Source organism: Macrotis lagotis, chromosome 2 (assembly GCF_037893015.1).
Source record: "Macrotis lagotis isolate mMagLag1 chromosome 2, bilby.v1.9.chrom.fasta, whole genome shotgun sequence".
Classification (NCBI taxonomy): domain Eukaryota; kingdom Metazoa; phylum Chordata; class Mammalia; order Peramelemorphia; family Peramelidae; genus Macrotis; species Macrotis lagotis.
The window spans coordinates 31,448,988-31,462,041 of NC_133659.1; the positions used below are offsets into that span (position 1 = coordinate 31,448,988).

A 13,054-nucleotide genomic window follows, 5' to 3' on the forward strand; every position below is an offset into this window, starting at 1 on the left:
GTATCCACACGCTCCTGGAGCACAGCGATTGGTGTTTCAATGTCCCAGGCACTTGGTACAAAGCCACCATACAGGAGGGTAAGTGACAAGAGAGCACATTGGCACCTTTGGGGATGCAGAGATATCTGAGGCTGGGGCCTATGTGTGGTCTCTTGTCACATGCATGTGAGTTGGGCTGATCCCTTTGCAGTGTCAGAAAATGAGAGGCCATAACAATCTGGGCCTCTGGCAGGGCTTCATCTCTTCTGTTTCTTTTATTAGAGCCAGCACATCTCAAGGAAGAGCGGTGAGGCTACTCCATCACCCTCCATGGTCCCAGAGCTGGATGGGAAAAACTCAGGAGAAAATTTCCAGCAGGTACTTGTTGCGCCCTCCTCAGTGCTTTCAGAATGATATACCCAGCTTGGAGAGAACCCAGTGTACCATTTGGATTCCCTCAATGTCATCATGTCAGACCTTTGCCCATAGGCATCAGCCCCCGAACACTCCGCATTGATGTAATACAAGCCCTGACCTGTGGGGCCTCTGTCACTTTTCTCTCTGCTTGGGGGCAGACACCCCAGGTGCCCTAGAAGCACCACAACAGACGGAAGGGGTTTATTGTGCTTAACTTGAACAAGTTGGAGCAGGTGGAATGAAGGGCTTGTCCATTCAGATATTATATCTTCCAGTTTGAACCAAAATTAAATAAGCCCTTCCAGCTGTCAGACAGTCTTGGACCCTGGCTAAAAGGAAAGAAATCAGACAATAAGCCATTGGGTTCAGAACCATCCAGCAAGATAGGTCCATCTGCCTTTCAATGCCTTCTCATCTTCAGATTCCATAGATTTTTAAGCCAAGAATAGCCATTCTAATAAATAGCAATCAGTACCAGAGAATGTCAATAAAAATAATTGGATCTTGTACTGAATAATGCACAACTTGTAATAGTTGTATTACATGAGCCAATTCAGTAATTGGTCTCATTCCTAAGGTGGTATTGTTCTGATAAATGAACATGAATCGGTCTTTTCATTAATGACCATGAAAGCTTTGCTGCCAGCAGGCGGGGCAACCATTGAGAAATCAATTCCGAGGCATTCTGCTGTCTGAGCTCCAGGGATTCATGTAAATGAGCCTCTGCGCTTCTCCGTGGTCAGAGCCACCAACTGCAAGTGGAGGCAGATGGGTGGGGAAGAGCCAGGGAAAGGAGGTAGCATTGGCCATGGTACATGGCCATGGCTCCTCAGCTCAGCCCTTTCTGGGGTCATTCCCATTGCCAGAGGGAGTCCACAACCTGCTCTGTTTCTGCTCTAGGATATGCTGCACCTTCAGAGCTCTTTAGAAGAGGTCAACAGTACCCTCATGGGGTACCAGAGACAGAATGACCTTAAGCTTCTGGGGATGGATGGGACAGTCAGGAATCTGACCCAAAGAGTCAACTCGATAGAAAGCAGCCTCGTGGCTCTGAACAAGTTAGGAAAGAGAGAGAACCTGTCCTTCACCATGGTAAGAACATCTAGCCTCGTGATGTGCTCTGTCCACCATGTGTGCCGTATCCATGGGGCTGCCCTCGGGCTTCTCCCATTTTACTTGGGTGTGGTATTTGCATGGCGCTTCCCATCCATTGTCTCTTGGGGTCATCATGATGTGGTGAAGGGGGTGGAACTGGAGTTATCACCCCCATTTTGCCGATGAGGAAATTGATCAATCGAAAAGATGGCCAACTCAAGATCCTTAGTAGGCACTAGAGGTTGAGCCACACCAGCCTGCTCCTTGTGCCCCTTGCCCTGGGTACCAGCAGGACCCTGAGAAGTCTGAACTATTCCATAAATCTCTGGATTTAGAACCAGGAGGAAATAACTAAACTGATAAGGAAACCGAGGTCCTCAGCTCAGACTTAAATGTCAGCGGCCATGGATTTCTTCATGTCTTAGGAAACCAAGCAGTAGGAATTGCGACAGGGCAGTGCCCACTTAGGATAGGGCTCAGTGATTTATGGGAAGATCAACTGCTCAGGGTCCCCCACCTAGGACCCAATTTCAGGTCCTAGGCATCTTCCCCTCTGCTCTGCTGCCCCTCAGAGAAGATCACATTGTTAAGGTTAAATGAAGCTCAGCTTCCTAATACTATCCTTGGGAATTCAGGAATACATGTATTTTTTATTCTCCCCATTTTACAGAGCAGAAAACTAAAAGCAAACAGCTAATTCCTCTTGTCTTCTCTTAAAACTGGTATTCTTCTTCCCCCATGTCGTCTTCATGCTGGGTTTCACGTCTTCATCAGTGTTTCTCCTTCTCATCCCCTGCATGTATGTGTTTCCACCCACACCAGTGGCCTACAGGGAAGTCATACTATTTCCATAAACATGCCCAAAGTCAGGCAAGCACAATAGACCACAAATAGACAAAGTCAAGACCTCCTGAGGCTCAGAGTCCAGACTTTCCTGGGCTAGCCCAGCCAGCTGCCTCATCCTCTGAATTTCAGGCCACCCAATACCAACTTCTGCTGTCCCACTAGGACGGGTCATTTAATCCTGAACTGGGAAGATAAAAACGTTCCCATTTGGCCTCCTCAAAGCCGCGAGAAAGCAAAAGTAACCTGCATGATGTGTTCTCTGAGCCTTGGGACATCTCAGGTGAGGCCGAAACCTGGCTCCTCTTTGCCCCCTGGAGAGATCCCATAACAGCACCCAGTCAGCCCAGCTGCACAGCCCATTTTGTTTTAAACTAGGAAGAGGGAGTGTCTTCTGTCTGTTAGCATCTTCAAGTTGGGGACAGATGCCTTGTAGAAGCTGCCCTGTAACATTGTTTCTCTGTGGCTTTTTTCCCTTTTTCTTCCCATTCTCCTTTTTTAACCCCTGCTATCTGCATGAAAGTATTCTCCAGTCTTCCAGATAAATGTAGCCATGGTTCAAAAGGGCATGTTTGGGAGGCTTTGATGTTTGTTCTAAAACACTTTCTCCTGCTTTATCTCTTTATCTCTTCCCCCTCCCTCCTTCCCCCTTCTTCCTCTCCTCTTCATGTTCAAGATGGCTGGTGAAGCTACTTCTCTGAAAAGAGATTCTCATAGGATGGATGGGGAACAAACCCAGATCCTAAAGGTAAGGGAGAAAAAGAAACAGGCAGGCAGCAATCCTGTGCCTTCACCTTACTGCTTCCTCTGGCAGTCAGCCTCTGCAGCCTCATTCCCCAACTAAATGGCTCTGCCCCTTCCATTATAGTGGTCATGGAAGGAACCATTCTTCTCTGGACATATGTGTGCGCATACACATATACCCTTGGCCAGCTTTGCATCATCCTCCATTCTGCATCCTCCTTCATTCTTCCCAGAAAAGTGATCTGTAAAAAATCTTGGAGAATTTCTGTGCTCTGACTGGTAGGATGGAGAGCAAGTTTGGGCACTAGCTTCTCCGTGGCAAGCTAAGCTGCTGAGAGTGCCTCTTACCCTCTCCGTCTATTTGGCAAGTCCAGAGGGAATGAATGTGAACAGAAATACACTTGGAGGCAGCTGTGGAGGACTGAAACCTTGGCCATGATGTTTTAAAGTTTTCCAAACATGGCTTCTGTTGCCTTTTCCATGTGCTTCTTTCTCTCCATCTCTGTATGGACAGCATGAGCCAAAGGCCATTATGTGTGTAAATTTCTCCCACACTGGAGAGGTGGCCCAAGGTAGATGCCCAAGGAAGCTCGAACAGCCCTTGGGAAAGGAGCAACAGGCACGGCAAGCTCTCAACCCGTCTGTCATTCCTCTATAACCTAGGATATCTTTGCCTGAATTACCCAGTGACTGGCTCTATTCTCTTCTTAGTAAAAGGGTGATTAAAGATGGACTGCAAGGGTACAATGGAGTTTGCCATCATAATCTTTTTTCTATCCAGAATGAGAATTCTGCTGTCTCCAATATGCTCAAAATAGCCTAGAGGAGTTGTGTGGCAAGAGGGCAGGGTGTGGGCAGGAGTGTGATCTCTAAGCTCTCCCCAGAGAACATGAGACCCTTCCTCAGGAACCCTGACTAACCTTCAGCTCCAGTGCCTGGTTTTCTGCCTGGTACCCTGGCCCTGGGGCTTTGACATGGGGTTCAGTCTCCCAATGCCTTCTGCTTCGGAAGAGCTGGAGGTACCAGGCTCACCAGAAGAATGACTCTCAACACAGCCAGAAAGAGCTGATCATTCTCAGCCTTCAGCCCCCCTGATTGTTTGGACCAAGGAGCCAGATCAGCTGACCAGCAAATACAAGGAGTCATTGACCCTGATCCTCCTCAGGTGGCAGGTTCAGCAGAAAGTCATCTCCACTCCCTAGAAGATGACTTCTTCCCCTGTCCCAGAGAATGGACCACCAAGGAGATAAAAGCACCTCAACATCTGGGGTTACAGTGAGGGGAAATCAGACCCCACAAGATTCAGTATGTCACCTTAGTTCCATACTGAGCCCTCTCTAGATTTCATCCAGCCCAGATGGTGACCAGTAATTAATAGATATTGGGAGGGAAGGAGAAGGCCTGGTCTGGTATATAGGAAACTGAAGAGGATAGAGGAAAAAAGTCTCCTCATTGTGGCCCCATGTTCCCAGGGCTGGGCCTGCTGGAAGTCAGAAGGAACCAACTCTTAAGGAGAAGACCCCTAAAGCCCTCTCACCAGTAAGACCCCAACCCATGTGACCCCTTTATGGACTCTACAGGAGACTCCAGCTCTATGGAGAAGACAAGATCCCACTTCCTTCAGTGTTTGACCATTCAAAAAGTCTTTGATTCAGTCAAGTCAAACCCTATTTTAGTGACTCTTCTCTATATAGTCTCTCCCTTTAGGTGTCAACATTTTAAAAGGATCTTTGAAGGACATCACACTAGAAACATGGGCATGATGGGGTCTCCGAAATGTGATCCATATTCATACAGGAAAAACCAAGTCGATGAATAATGCCTGTCCTCTAGACTCTGGTGTGTATTTGGATGGACAAATTGGAGTTTGTTCATAAGTGTTTATTTAAATCTCATCAGATGCTGCAAATGAGCTGGACCCCAAATTCAGGAATAGGAAAGGGAGCTACAACACATCAGTGGAAAGGGAGAGGCACAAGGTATTAAGCTTTTACTGTATACTAGACACTGAAGAAACAAAAGTAGGGATGCTCTCAAAGTGTCTCCATCTTCCTGGGGAAACAACATGTGGATAACTGAGCTTATACAGAAAAATATGTAGGTGAGGTACTTTGTTGAGGGGCTCAACAAAGACTTCTCACCTTAAGGGTCATGTTGGAATCTACAAGCAGCAGTTACTAAGGTACTCTTGCTTGGCACTATAAAGCTCATGCTAATGAGCCAGGCCCTGAAGAAAATGAGATTCCCCAAGAGGGATATGAAGAGAAGACAATTTCTACAGAAAACGGGGCTGGGTATAGGCAGCTGAGAGTTCCATAGGACAACACCAGAGAAGAAGCAAAGAGCACGGTGGACAGTGTTCACGTGGGACACTTCCCTCCACAGGGAGGGGGCATGAGGTGGATAGAGAAAAGTAGTCAGTCACTGAAAACCAATGAGCCCAATCTCCTTCCTGAAACCAGAACGTCTCTCTCTGATGCCAGGGCTGTATGGTTGCCATTGATGGGACATGACAGCCTCGGAAGAAGTAACCCTGGCAATGGAGAAGCACATTGGGGAGGGTTGAGCAGATTTCAACACACCCAGCCAACCAGGAAGTCATCAGAGGAATGAAGGAGCAGGTGGAATGGCGAGGCCAAGAGACACCTGAGCACAGCCCAGGGGCCCTGCTGCTCTCAATGACAAGAGAAATCCTACCCACATCCAGGTGAGAGAGCATTGGACTTGGACATCAGTCAGTCAAGGTGGGCTGCCATCTGCACCATTTCCAGGAAGATCCACCTCCAGGAGATCATGGACCCTTTGAGGTTTGACCTTTCTATCTCAGCCCCAGCCAAACCTGTATGGCTTCTTCTCTGAAGTTCTGTACTAGAAGAATCAAACCATGTGTGTCCACGTAGCCCTCAGCAATTGACAGATGGCTATTTGCACATCCAGGTTATTGTGTGTATCAGAAGACCCAAGGGGCGGGAAGCAGGAGAACATGTGACCTCTCCTTTGGACAAGGCAGCTCACACAGCAGTGAAGTGGCGAGGCTGGAAACCGCCTCACATCCTGGAATAGAATTAATTTTTAGGAGGTGTTTATGTGTGTGTCTGTATGGACATGTCTGTCTATTAATTTTCTGTAGTCTGTACCCTGTGCTGTTCTTCTCATAAGCTGTTTCCATCTTTGGGGCAGAAGGAAGACAGTCCAGAATCTCAGGCCTCCAAGCTGAGGGAGAAGCTCCAGTTGATTACTGCTCTCACAAGCAAGCCAGAGCCCAACAAGCCACCCGAAGAAGACTCCGAAAAAGGTGAGTGAGTTCCTGGCCCTGTTCAGGCGGTTTCCTCAAGTCTGACCTGCAATGGACTTAGGAGAAAGGGCTGAAGGGGTATAATCTGTGAAGGGTCAATGGAACCTACTGAGTTAGAGAATTTTCTGCTTCTCTTCACTAGCAGTCACGATCAGAGAATTGACCAGAGTTGTGGTGTATGGGGTCAGCACTTAAAAACCACCAGTTCTAGATAGGAATTCAAAGGGCTCCTAACAAGCACCGGTGACTTCAAATGGAGTTCCTTGGTGCCCCCATCCTGGCCTGCTTCTTCAAAGATCAATCCTTAACTTGTCAAACTTCCTCCATGTAAGCTAGGGGAGAGGCAGCCCCATGTCTTTGGCTCTCTAGGAAGCATCTCTGGCCCTCCCATGCCTGTATAGGCCATCTTGTTGTATGCCTTGAGTCCCAGAGCCTAGGGAGGGCCTGGAGGAGATTTTTCTGGTGTCTCAGCTCAAGTGCCATAAACAAGCACAATGGAAGCCTCTCTTGCTTTTTCTGCCAGTATGTTTCAAAGCCTCCCCTGCCTATGTAACCGATAGATTTTTGTCTCTTCCCCACATGCCCCAGCTCATCCTCAGCATTTACATCTACATGAGAACCAAGACTTCTCAGCCCAACTTTTGGAATGGAAGGGGTCTTTGGTTATTTTATAGATGGGGAAACTTGCACCCAGAGAGATGAAAGACCCTATTGTTCAACCCAGCTCTCCTGCTGTTCCAAGCTGTCCTTGTAGTCAATCTGTTGAGAATTCAAAGTCTGATGTGAAATACCCCTTGCCCACAGGGAACTTCTGTTCCATCAAGCCATTATGTAACCATACATGGGGCAGCCAGATGGCACAGTGGGTAGAGTGCCAGTGCTGGAGTCAGGAGGACCTGAAGTCAAACCTGGCCTCAGACACTTACTAGCCATGTTACCTTGAACAAGTCACCTAACCCTGACTGCCTCCCATCCAGCACTATCTCCAGTCATCCTGATTAGTATCTCGTCACTGGACAGGAGAAGAAAATGAGGCTGGAGACTTAGCACAGCAGCTCCTTACTCAAATTCAGTTCATGTGTCATGGTGTTCTTCTAGAAAGAACTGCAAAGTCAGTAATAAGAGCCTTGTGATGGGAGGTAGTGATGTTTGAGTTGAGTTTTGAAGGAAGGATTATAAGAGGTGAAGGGAAAGAGGGAGGTGTCCCCAGAATGGGGCACAGATTGGGCAGAACAGGGATAGGAGCTGGAGTCTTGTTTGTTGGAATAACAGAGAGGCCGTCAGAGGCCCCACATTGCCAGCCAGGCACACTGTGGGGAGCCATTGAAGCTCACTGCCTTAGAGAGGCAGGGTGGGCACATCTGTCTGGCAGGGGTATCACAAGGGCAACTGAGTCAAGGGTGGATCCAGGAAGAGGAGCCCTGTAGTCAGCTGGCCAAGGACGACAGTCTGTCCGGCACCAGACTGGATGGTGCATGTTTGTGAGGAAGGGCCAACAAGAGGAGCCTGGGGTGATCCAAAGTGACTGGAAGTTAGGACAAGCCTGACCCTGAACCTGAGCTGCTTGCCATACACCCAGGTCAGTGTCTGAGAGGCAGCTGTAAAGGCTCGATGGGACTAGGAGAGAGGCTAAGCTTGGAGATGAAGATCTAATGTGATCCACCTAGGATGGTCACTGAAGCTGAGGAGCAATGAAGAAGGACGTTAAACTGCTACACCTCCCCAACCCACACAGGCCCAATAAGGCTGGCTGTGGACTCAGGCCATGAGGAAAAAAAGACTTTGGGATGTGGCCAATGTTGTTGCCTGAACATACTTACTTGTTTCAAGAGATTGTTTTAGGTTTTTTTCTCCCATGGGATAGGGACAGAGATAGAAAGGAAGAAAAAGCAAAAATTAAATAGTAATAATGAATAAACCTATAATCACCAGTGAGAAGTTGTAAAGAAAAGAGGGCCAGGACAGAGCCTTGGGGATCACCTATATTTAGTGTGTCTTGATGAAGATCCAATAAGAGGAGCTTGAGGACTAAGAAAAAAGAGTGCCCTGAAAACCGAGTGAGGAGAGAGCATCCCAGAGCAAAGGGCAGAGAGGCCAGAAAGGAGCTGTCTTGGGGTCCAGCTCTAGACAAGAAGCTCCCCCAAGTTCTGCCAGCTGACAGTGGACATTCAGTCCTATTCTTTAGACCTAGTTCCTCTGTGAGTTCCCAATCTACCAACTTGTCCTCATTGAGTCTATGTCACTCCATCCTCCTCAAGAGTCTCTATTCCCTGTCCAATCAGATCTGTCAAGAACAGAGATGTCAGCTGCCTTTTTGTGATGGGCTTGGGGACCAAGGACTTCCCCATTTGTCATGATTGTCCCACAGGCAGTGGCAGTTTGACATCCTCCAGTGCTCTTCTCCCTAGTCACCCTGCCTAGGACTATCCAACTACAGGTCTCTGTCCTTAGAGGAGAAAGGAGCAAACCCCAAGTCTTAAGTGAAAAGAATTTGGCCACCTTTAGGGTAGGTGGTCCCAAGCCCTCATTGCTCCCTCTGTAGTCATTAGAGTCCTTCTGGCCTTTCCATCAACCTCTGAGGCCTTTTCAGATTGCTGCTTTACCATCTTCATGGTCCCCCAACGTCACAGCACACATGACCCTTGTCACTCTGTTTTCCTTCCTCTTAACTTGACTGGCACCCTTAACACCTCTATTTGCAGGTATTTCAAAAGGGACCTTCCACAGTGGCATATTTTGCCATCCATCAGATTAATCCTCCTTGTATGTCTGTTACAGAGAAGCAGCAGAATGCTGCATCAAAGCCATCCGCGTTTTCGAAGGGCTCCCCACTATCTCTTGGAAAACAGTAAGACCCGTCACCATCCCAGAAATCTCGAACCTGACAGGTCAGTCTGAGAGAGAAAGAAGTGTGGGTTAGGGAGGCTGGGGGTGGGGGTGGGGGAGCTTTGACCCCACTCTTGAGAGCTGCCCAAGTGCCTGTGAAGGAATCTCAAAGGAGCCTTAGAAAATTCGGTCAGAGGCCGCAGTGGAAGAGGCTCTCTCTCTTTCTTTCTCTCTCTCTCTCTCTGAGATCCTGTGACCCTGAGGAAGAATCCCCCTCCAGAGTGACTCAGAGACCTCTAGGCAGAGGGAAGTCCACTCCTGCAGCCATTGATGCCACTGTAGGGCAGCTAAGAGGCAAAGAACATGGCCGTGGCCTTTAAGCCCAGATCTGTCTCCTTTCCACTTCTATGCTTGTCCCTCCGGCCCTCTGAGAGGCGCTGTGGTTCATTGGCTCCAGAGGCCCTGGCTTCAAATCCTGCTTCTGTGCCTGTGTGAACTCAGGCAGCCCACCTGTAGAATAAGGAGGTTGAACTCAGTAGCCTCTGAGGGGCCTCCTTCTTCTGTCTGCCCTCCTTTGGACACTCTCCGTCCAATCTATGTCCTGCCCAAGAGTTCCACAAGCACAGGGCACCTGTCCCCTCCCTTGCCATCCTTCCATGCCCCTCTCAATGCAACCCAAGATCCCACAATTTATTTTCTAAGGCTGCCCGCCCCCTACACGCACAATCATTGAGCTTGTGTTCCACACAAAGCCCTGGGTTCTTTTCAGATCAGACTTCCCTTTTACCTTGTCCTTTTTGTGTGCCCTTCATTTAGCTTTACAGGCAACCAACATTTTTTCAGCTTTTATTCTGTGCTAAGTACTAGGGATATAATATGAGGTCCTGCCGTCTAGGAGCTTACCTTCTAATGAAAAACACAACACAAAAGGGGGCAGGAAAGGGAAGGCAGAGGTAGCAGTCTATAGAGTCGGGAACTACGGAGAGGGGGAAGAAGCATGACCCAGACCCTGGAGGGTCTCTCCAGGGGAGCATCTTGGCTAGAATAAAATGAGGTCTCCAGACCCCTTTGCAATGCCAAAAAGTCCCTCCAGACTGAGGGTCCCTCGAGGGCATCTCAGGACAAGGAGGGGCTGCTTGGCCCTTGGGCCTGGTCGCTGCTGCCTCCACCAAACAGGACTTGGCTCCACAGCATAGCGAGTGACCATGAGGCACCAGAAGCCAAGAGGGGAGGGGAGATGGAAACAATGTAAAGACTGGCAAATTGCCTTCTGTGGGGGGGTGGGGGGGAGGGAAGTAAGATTAAGGGGAAATTGTAAAACTCCAAATAAATAAAAATCTTTAAAAACAAAAGAGGGAGGGCTGGCTAGATGGCACAGTGGATAGAGCACTGGCCCTGGAGTCAGGAGTACCTGAGTTCAGATCCAGCCTTGGAAACTTAATAATTAACCTAGCTGTGTGGTCTTGGTCAAGTCACTTAACCCCATTGCCTTGCAAAAAAAAGTAAAAAAAAAAAGGAGAGGATAGCACCTTGCATTCCCCTCCCCAGAGGCAGGTTTAAAGGAATCATTTCACTTACAAGTCAGGAGTTCTCATTCCTTATCACCCTTCAGGGCTATGGTTCCCCAGCCCTCCTGCAGCCACCATCTTCCCAAGCACTTTGCCCAAGAGTGAGCTGGAGATAATGGGCTGTCTTGTCTCCACAGATCTCCTGGCCCAGAGGAAGCTGTCCTACCAGGATCTTTGCCACCCTATCGGCCCAAGTCTGGCAGAGACTACTGTGGACAGAGATGGGAGACCCTCCTTCCTGGAACTGGGCTTATCTTTAGGCTTTGAGCATATGGAGCAGAATTAGAATCGGAAGCCCATTCAGACTGGCAGCTCACCCCCCTCAGCCCAGCAATGCCACATCTCCGAAGCTGCGTAACACCCCTTATTCGGAGAATCTCTATAAAAGTTACTTTTTTATAAAGAGGAGAACATTTCCTTCTGGTCTGATGCTCAGCAGTAACTGGAATGTTGCTTTAAAACTCCCGCCAATCCAGGAGCCTCCTTCCTCCCTGGTCCCTCTGGAGAGGCAAAACTATGTCTTTAAACTGAACATCGTGTATATAGAGAGAGACCCCTATTTTCTATTTTACATAAATTTGCCTTAAATTAGCTGCACTTTATAGAAACCCAGAAAAATCTTGTCTTTTCTGTCCATGAGAGGCCTTTTCCAAGCATATGTCAGGGAATTATGTGCACTGGGGGTATGTGGGAAAACAGTTTAAAATCAGCCGCTAGTGTCCAGACTTCCCACATGACCTGGCAGGAAGGTTGCTGCCTCCCTAGGGTTTTCTCACTAAGTAGTCACCCTGCCCCCACACCCAGTCCTGAGCAGAGTCAGAGAGGGCATTGTCAGCCCCTCCAATCTTGTTGGACACTCTTCAGGTTGTGGAGCTTAAGCTAAAGTGTTTGCAGGAAAGGATGGCATGAAACCCTGGAGTCTGCCCCTCGTGGCTTCTCCTCCTCTTCCTGAGATGTTGCCTTCCCCTCCCAGCCCTACCTGCCCCCTCCTCAGAGCCTCTCCTCCAGCTGATTGGATGGATGCAGACTCATCCCCAACTTGTGGTCTTGGCCCAGTCACTTTGGGGAGGGGGGGACACCTCTGCTGTGGCCTCCCAGGAAGCTTATATAGGCAACAAGGTCACAAAATAAAAGTCGGATGCATCGTGCCCTTGGCGAGTCAGAAGGCAGGAATCCCCTTTTCTTAGCAAGTGCAATATCTTTCCTTCTGCCCCCCACGGTGGGGTTGGTGTCCAGTGCTTGTAGGTTCTAAGTTCCAGCCCCACCTGCCATTCCCAGAAGCGTCTGAATCAACAAGGAAGAAGCATCATCAGTGGGGACCAGGGAAGCTGGAGGAGTAGCCTCGAAGGAGACCCCTTTATTTAGATGAGCTTTGTTCTGGTGTTGGCCCTGTGTGGCCTTGCAGTAAAACATTGGACTTAAGGATGCCGTTCCTTTGGTGTGCTCCTGAAGATAGATTCACAAAAACATTGTCTAGGCGCGTAAAGTCAGCTAGGGACAAGCCAGCCTATGCCCTTCTGGGAATGTGTCTGATTTACCACCACTGAAAGCTTCTCTCCTTGCATTTCCCCCCCTTGCGCCATTGCCTGGCAGGAGGACTTTTATCTGCTGTTCACAGGCCCCCTGGGTGCCTGAGACCATCCTCCTGGCCAGGCCTGTGACCCTGTTTGATACACCTGTCCCTGTAAATTCTCTAACAACCAAATAAAATTCTAGCAATAAAACTGATCACTAAGGTCTGTATATATTGTATCTATCCTAAGGTTCATGTCTACACCTAAAGATGTTTTGTTTTGCTTGAATTTTTTTTTCGAAAACTAATTTCCTTGACACACACCTAAGGGGATGATGCAGGCTGCCCTTTTTTAGTTTCAGAGGTGATCACAAGTCAGTGGAGAGCCCTTGGTTCTTAGTTAAAAAGTTTCTTTCAGGGTTTGTTTTAGGCTCTTACTTAGAAGGAATCCCATGGGCCTGGGCTAGAACAGGAGCAACTGTACATTGAGTCCCAGGGTCAAGTCACCTGTCCTGCTGCAATAGTGGCTGCCTGGCCTCCTGAAGTGCCCTCTGGCAACACGTTGCCTGGCAGCGCTGTATGGGCACCAGGAAATACCACTCTGCACCCAAGTTACTGAGCATCCTCCAGGCCCAGCAACAAGTGCCAGCACCCCATCCCCCAGGTAATGGCCACAAGGCCTTTTGGCCAGCCAGGGTTGCCTGGCTCTTCCTACATTTTATCTTCTCTCCTTTGTGGTTCCACTCAAACTCTTGGACTAGGTTTCTTCAGGTA

At 48.7% G+C, this 13,054-nt stretch overlaps 1 protein-coding gene across 2 annotated transcripts in view; it reads left to right on the forward strand.

The window, feature by feature from the left end:
• EFCAB14 (EF-hand calcium binding domain 14) overlaps positions 1-10,993 on the forward strand; it is a 31,578-nt gene extending 20,585 nt beyond the window's left edge. The window contains exons 6-11 of one of the 2 annotated variants that reach the window (XM_074221511.1): positions 262-357; positions 1,297-1,488; positions 3,011-3,082; positions 6,259-6,373; positions 9,152-9,261; positions 10,905-10,993. In XM_074221511.1, the coding sequence (XP_074077612.1) occupies positions 262-357; positions 1,297-1,488; positions 3,011-3,082; positions 6,259-6,373; positions 9,152-9,225 (549 nt within the window). In that variant the 3' untranslated portion in view covers positions 9,226-9,261; positions 10,905-10,993. The remainder of the gene's footprint in view (positions 1-261; positions 358-1,296; positions 1,489-3,010; positions 3,083-6,258; positions 6,374-9,151; positions 9,262-10,904) is intronic. The other variant, XM_074221512.1, reaches the window with a different exon arrangement.
• The last annotated feature ends 2,061 nt before the right edge of the window (positions 10,994-13,054 follow it).